Source organism: Podarcis cretensis (assembly GCF_951804945.1).
Source record: "Podarcis cretensis genome assembly, chromosome: 18".
In the NCBI taxonomy this organism is placed as follows: Eukaryota; Metazoa; Chordata; class Lepidosauria; order Squamata; family Lacertidae; genus Podarcis; species Podarcis cretensis.
The window spans coordinates 2887676-2894429 of NC_137188.1; the positions used below are offsets into that span (position 1 = coordinate 2887676).

General features: G+C 47.3%; 1 protein-coding gene across 1 annotated transcript; it reads right to left on the reverse strand.

Moving 5' to 3' along the window:
* Positions 1-1768: 1768 nt before the first annotated feature.
* On the reverse strand, positions 1769-5101 carry LOC307207337 (uncharacterized protein). Its single transcript, XM_079961109.1, has 4 exons — positions 4144-5101; positions 3211-3872; positions 2364-2517; positions 1769-2232 (listed from the first exon to the last, which is right to left on the reverse strand). The coding sequence occupies exons 1-4, from the start codon at positions 4244-4246 to the stop codon at positions 2159-2161; spliced, it is 993 nt and encodes a 330-aa protein (XP_079817235.1). The 5' UTR covers positions 4247-5101; the 3' UTR covers positions 1769-2158.
* Positions 5102-6754: the final 1653 nt, after the last annotated feature.

A 6754-nucleotide genomic window follows, 5' to 3' on the forward strand; every position in this document is an offset into this window, starting at 1 on the left:
TCCTTTTGCTACGAACATACCCATAAAAGCCTTTTTTGTTGCTTTTAACCTCTCTAGCAAGCCTGAGTTCATTCTGTGCTTTAGCTTTTCTGACTTTGTGTCTACACGTGCTGGCTATTTGTTTGAATTCCTCTTTGGTGGTTTCCCCCCTTTTCCATTTTTTGTACACATCCTTTTTTAATCTTAACTCAGTTAAAAGTTCTTTAGATAGCCACCCTGGCTTCTTTAGGCACCTTCCATGTTTCTGTCTCATTGGTATTGCCTGAAGTTGTGCTTTTACTATCTCCGTCTTAAGAAACTCCCAGTCATCATGAACTCCCTTTCCTTTTAGTATTACTGTCCATGGGATCTCACCCAGCACTTCCCTAAGTTTTATGAAGTCGGCTTTCTTAAAGTCAAGAAATTGAGGCTGCTCCTTTCCGCTGTATAGTAAACTTCAGAAGAGCATGATCACTCGCGCCTAATGATCCTTCCACTTCTACCCCACTAACCAGGTCATCAACATTGGTTAGGACCAGATCTAAAATGGCTGTTCCTCTTGTTGCTTCTCCCACTTTCTGGACAATGAAGTTGTCTGCAAGGCCAGTGAGGAATCTGTTTGACCTTATGCTCTTGGCTGAGTTTGACATCCAACAAATATCCGGGTAATTGAAGTCCCCCATTACTACTATCTCCCTTCCTTTTGCATGCTTGGCCATCTGTTCCAGGAAGGCATCATCTATATCCTCTGTTTGGCTTGGGGATCTATAGTAAACTCCCACAATGAGGTCTCTGTTATTCTTCTCTCCCTTAATTTTGACCCAAATGCTCTCACTTTGGTTTTGAGGTTCTAAATCTTGGATCTCTTCACAGGTATACACATCCCTGACATATAACGCCACTCCTCCTCCTTTCTTGTCTGGTCTGTTTCTCTGAAATAGATTGTATCCCTCCATTATTACATTCCAGTCGTGGGACTTATCCCACCAGGTTTCAGTGATGCCTATTATGTCATATTTAGTTTGCTGTACCAAGAGCTCAAGCTCATCTTGTTTATTTCCCATGCTTTGCGCATTAGTGTACAGACATTGAAGTCCATTAATCATTCCCCCGTGTCTCTTATTTAAGGATTTTTTCCTCCCACCACTAGGTCTGCGTGCTGTTTGCTCCATTTGGTCTGTGACATTTGGATGATCATGTTCATCAATTGATAGACTCCTACCTTCAGGAGCACTGTCTCCCTCCCCCACATTAGTCAGTTTAAAGCCCTCCTGATGAGGTTTCTGAGATTTTTGGCAAAAACATTCCTCCCAACCGTTGTGAGGTGCAACCCATCGCTTGCCAGAAGTCCATCTTCAAGAAACTGCAGTCCGTGATCTAAGAATCCAAACCGTTCCTGTTTACACCATTTGCGAAGCCAGCTGTTCACTTCCACTATTTTTCCCTCTCTCCCTGGGCCACGTCGTTCAACTGGGAGGACAGATGAGATGACAATTTGTGCATTTAATTGCTTCAATTTCCTGCCCAGGAGATGGTGGACTCTGCTTCCTTGGAGGTTTTTAAACCAGTTGGATGGCTGTCTGCTTGGGATTCTCTCTTTGGCTTCGAAGCCCGCGTCGCAGGGGGTTGGGCTAGATGACCCTTGGGGGTCCCTTCGAATTCTATGAACAGTCACAGTCAAAGGCCCAAAAAGCAAAAAATTAAAGCCGCCACACTGGACTTTATTTTATTTATTTAAGAAAAAATCAGACCCCCACAATCATGAATCAATCTATATCATCTATATCTATCTATATCTATATCTATCTATCTATTTACATATATAACCTTGCAAAATAATTGGTTCAGCTTGAGTAGTAGAGCTGTTGAAATCCAAAGACACTGACTGGCTTGGGTCGATTAATTTTAGTGGGTTCTATTCTGAGCAGAGTTAAGTTCAGTTCAAACCCCTGTTATCAGCAAAACGTCTATGGGTCAGAATGGACCCATAGAAACCAATGATCTTAAGTTGTTTGTTTTGTAACAACAGCAACATCATCTTTAATAAAATGCCTTGCAGCAACTCAAAGGTCTGTGGCTTGTGGGGCTGAGCCGGCCCCATAGACAGACCTGTGGCACCTGCGCCAGGTGAACTTGCCAAGCATCCTTTCAGTGGCCACTTGGCTGGGCTTGAAATGCTTCACCTTCGGGCCTCCCATCTTCCTTTCTGGAGCTTTGATGCTAGGCAGCTGCAGGAGGGGGGTTGCCTTGTCCCTGGAAGTGCAGAGAGAGAGAGAGGATGAATCTCTTCACCTTGTGGTCCACTGAGACCCTAGATCCTTTGCAAGCCAGGTGTGCCCCATCTTACATTTGTGCGCCTGGGAAAAAGAAGTCTCCTTGCCCACCATCCAGAGGCAGCTGCTCTTCCATCAAGAGTTCCTCCCGCAGCGAACTCAGGACTTGCGCGATCAGTGAGTGATGCCGACTGGTGGTCGTCTCCTGCAGCCTCTGCAGCAGCAGCTGTGTGGGGAGATGGAAGTCTGGGGGGGAGGCGGGAGGCTGGGGAAAGCGGGGCAGGCGAGTGGAGTGGGGCAGGAAGAGAAAGAGGCAAGGTATTGTTTTAAATTGGGGGAACGTTCAACGCTTGACCCAAGAAGGTAGGGAGAGAGGCATGACTTTGCAGTGACGAGGGCATACCCTCCCATATTTCCCCGATGAAAATAGGAATGCCCTATTCAATAATAATAATAATAATAATAATAATAATAATTTTATTATTTATACCCTGCCCATCTGACTGGGTTGCCCCAGCCACACTGGGCAGCTTCCAACATATATGAAAATATAATAAAACTTTAAACATTAAAAAACTTCCCTCTCCAGGGCTGCCTTCAGATGTGGCTTGTCTAGTGACTTATCTCCTTGCTTTAAGGGTCGCATAACCTCCATATCCTCCCACATTTCTCTGATGAAAATAGGGATGTCCTAAGGAAAAGCAGGACATTCCAGGATCAAATCAGAAACCAGGACAGCTTCTGTAAACGTGTGACTGTACCTGGAAAATAGGGACACCTGCAAGGCTCTGCCCTTGAGCATGTTTAAAGTGCATTCCGGTTGCACTAAGCAACCAGGCCTTGGACGGTGAGGGTACCAAGGACAAATGTGCTCATCCCTGGTTGATAACCCACCCCCATCCTCACGCACGGGCAGACCTGGGTCACAGCAGCACCCATATTGCGTGAGTGAATTGACCTTGATCGATTGCAATAGATGGTCTTCTCCTAGCTCTTGCGGCGTAATCTTAGGCAAGGAAACAGCTGTTCTGAGTTTCGGTTCACGGGTCAACGCGGCCAGCAGCGTGGTTTCCTCAAGCTCAGTCGAGTCGTCCAACTGAGGACAGATCTCTGGGGCCTTGCGGGTGCTCTCAGGGTGGGCACTGGGTGCTCGGAAGGGATCCCTGGGGAGCGGCGGCAAGGTGTCCTCAGGGATGCTGGTATCTATGGAAGCAGCAGTGGCCATCTCTGAGCTGTGTCCTCCTCCTTCAGTGGGGAGATCTCCACTCTCCATCTGCAGATGTTCTTTATCGTTTTGGGAGTCTCTCTCCGACATCTCTGGAGAAGAGTCCGAGAGGTCCAACGCTTTCTCCAGGATGGGTCTCAGGTCGACGAGGATCGTTCGGACGGCACGTTTTTCTCGAGAGTCTCCACTCTCTGGAGCGGACGAGGGAGGCACTGCATGGCAGGCCGGGGCAACGGGCTCCTTTCTGTCTTCTGCCTCGGCTCCTCGGGTGCAATCCTGGCAGCGCTGGGGCAGATGTGTCCTCCTGCTCCTTTGGCCCAAATTGTGACCCTCGCTTCCTGGGTGCTGCTTCATGGCTGCCGCAAAGGTCGCGTCTTGCATCTCTTTGGGGGCCACTGAAATGACAGAGAATATTCTTTTCCATTTCATTTTGCAATGTAGTAAAAAATGATTTATTAATTTATTATTTTCACCCCACCCATCTGCCTCGGTTTCCTCAGCCATTCTGGGCAGCTTCCAGCATATATAAAAACATAACAAAAATTAAACATTAAAAAAATTTCCCTCTGCAGGGCTGCAGAGAGAACAGCTGTAATGACAGATGAAAATTAAAACAGGAAAAAAACGAAACAAAAACAAGCACATGTACAGTTGCACAGGGGTTACCTTTGGACCGGCCCTGGTGCAGAGGGACCCGGATCACGAGATCAGCCCAAACGATGTGCGGCGGCCTCGTTGTCTCATGGGGGCCCCAGCCGGCTGGCATCATGGCTGTCGTCTTCTTCCAGGGAGCAACGCAGCGACTGGTGGGAGCTGAGCGCAACGAGCATCCGTGCTCCTTCACCAGCAAAGCAGCTGAGCTTTGGAGAGATGCTTCTTTCCTCCTGCTCCTCCACGCAGTTGACCTCTAGCACAGCTGATCTCAGTGACCACTGCTTAGCTGATTTCTGTGCATGAGATGATGGGAAAGGAGGCGATAAGGGAGACCAGGAAAGATGCAAGGATGGCGTTGCCCACCTCTGAAAGATAGTCTGCCTTTCGGATAATTTTTTGGGAGGATGGTATTGGGGCTGGGACCCTTCAGCTTGTGTGGCGGCCCCACCAAATCCGTATTGTGTGGCAGATTTCCTGCTTTCCGGGGCTCCGTTCAGTGTCCCTTTTTCACAGAGATTTTCTCTGCTGTGTTCAGACCCAGCTAGTATCTAAGCAATGAGGGCTGGAGTGCTTCAAAACACTTTGCTCACAAAACACACAAAGGAAATAATGCTTAAATAATAGCTTGGCCGCCCCGTGGTACAATATTTGTTTTTTCTTCCTGCAAGAATTGGCAAGGTTACCAAGGATTAAGGTGCGAGTTGGGACAGGCAAGAGCTCTTGAATTTCATTCTGCTCCTTATGAGGATACATTATTTGCCTGTGCAAAATTAACAGCAGGATTAAGAGAAGCTAATGGTGTGTGTTCTTATGGAATAATGGTTGCCTTTTTCGGACTATATAAAGAAATGTTATGGTATGATGAACTTGCAAACAGGATTTGAGCAATGAGCAGCAGGAGGAATTAGATTATAATAGAGAGAAAGAGCAACTCTGGAAAACGGGGTGGGAAGTCAACAAAAATAAGAGAAAAGATTAACTGAAGTACTGTTTTTGGGGGACAGGAGGTGGGCAGGCAGGTGTGGGGGATTCCCTGCTCCTGAATGAGGTCACTGTGCCCCCAAATGACCAGGTGCGCAGCCTGGGAGTCATTTTGGACTCACAGCTGTCCATGGAGGCGCAGGTCAATTCTGTATCCAGGGCAGCTGTCTACCAGCTCCATCTGAGACCCTTCCTGCCCGCAGACTGTCTCACCAGAGTGGTGCATGCTCTGGTTATCTCTCGCTTGGACTACTGCAATGCGCTCTACATGGGGCTACCTTTGAAGGTGACCCAGAAACAGAATGCGGCAGCTAGACTGGGGACAGCTGCCAAGACCACATAACACCGGTCCTGAGAGATCTGCATTGGCTCCCAGTCCGTTTCCGAGCCCAATTCACAGTTGGTTCTGACCTTGAAAGCCCTAAACGGCCTCGGCCCAGTATACCTGAAGGAGCGTCTCCACCCCCATCATTCTGCCCCGATGCTGAGGTCCAGCTCCGAGGGTCTTCTGGCGGTTCCCTCGCTGCGAGAAGCCAAGTTACAGGAAACCAGACAGAGAGCCTTCTCGGTGGTGGCACCTTCAGATGTGAAGGAAATAAGCAGCTATCTTCTCTTTAAAAGACATCTGAAGGCAGCCCTGTTCAGGGAAGTTTTTAATATTTAATACTGTACTGTTTTTAACATTTGATTGGGAGCCGCCCAGATGGGCGGGGTATAAATAATAAATAATAAATGATGATGATGATGATGATGTAGCCTACCTCGCAGGGCTGTTGTGCAGGGACAAACTTGGAGAAAGGCAGGGAAAATGAATGGAGTTTGGAGGGGGGAAGAAGATGGGAATAGGGAAAAAGAGAACCAAATAAGCAGATTTAAATGGGCCTCCTATGCAAATACTACGGCAGAGCCCTTCTTCCCCCCATTTAACAGAAAGCAAGACATTGCAAAAGTGGTTATGAGGTTAGCAAAGTGGAGAGGTGGAGGAAAGAGAGGAGGGAGGATGCATTTATTTTAAAAAAAAAGCCACATATACATGTATGTATATATTTTGCCTGTGGATCGCTTAGCTAGAATTGCAAAATATCACTTCGCAATAATTGCAAAATATGGAACGCTTCACGAATTTGCGTGTCATCCTTGCGCAGGGGCCATGCTAATCTTCTCTGTATCGTTCCAATTTTAGTATATGTGCTGCCGAAGCGAGCACGTATGCTACATGCGCGCCGTTGCTATATAAACCTCGGATGGTGGAAACGTTACAGGTCATGGTGATCACAAATGGAAAGCTATTATTTCCCTTTAGAATTTTTCTCGCATTTTTTAATCAAGGGAAATGATTCTGCGGCTCTTCTCCTCTGGAGTGAAGTTTTTTAAAGGAAAGTAGCAAAAGAATCGGAGAAACATAAAAACAAACTTGGCATTGATCTGGCGATGCATGATGGGGAAAGGAGGCGGGGTCTTCATAATGAGATTGACGCGGCCGGTGAACCTTGGGACAAAGAGGTAGGAAAAGTGTTTCTGCGATGGGGCATCATTTCCGGTTTTCGACCGCAGCTTCCGGTATTCATAGGTGCTAGGGAATCAAAGAGGTCAAATGACGGGGGAGGGGGAGTTCTCTTTCGGCATCTGCAATACTTGGAAA

Bases quoted from the DNA above. Each gene is read 5' to 3' on its own strand.
- LOC307207337 (XM_079961109.1), bottom strand. From the start codon at position 4,246: ATGATGCCAGCCGGCTGGGGCCCCCATGAGACAACGAGGCCGCCGCAC. The intron at 3,873-4,143 runs GTAACCCCTGTG...CTGTCATTTCAG, and splicing joins GCACCAGGGCCGGTCCAAAG to TGGCCCCCAAAGAGATGCAA. The intron at 2,233-2,363 runs GTGGGCAAGGAG...CTGCACTTCCAG, and splicing joins AGAGCAGCTGCCTCTGGATG to GGACAAGGCAACCCCCCTCC.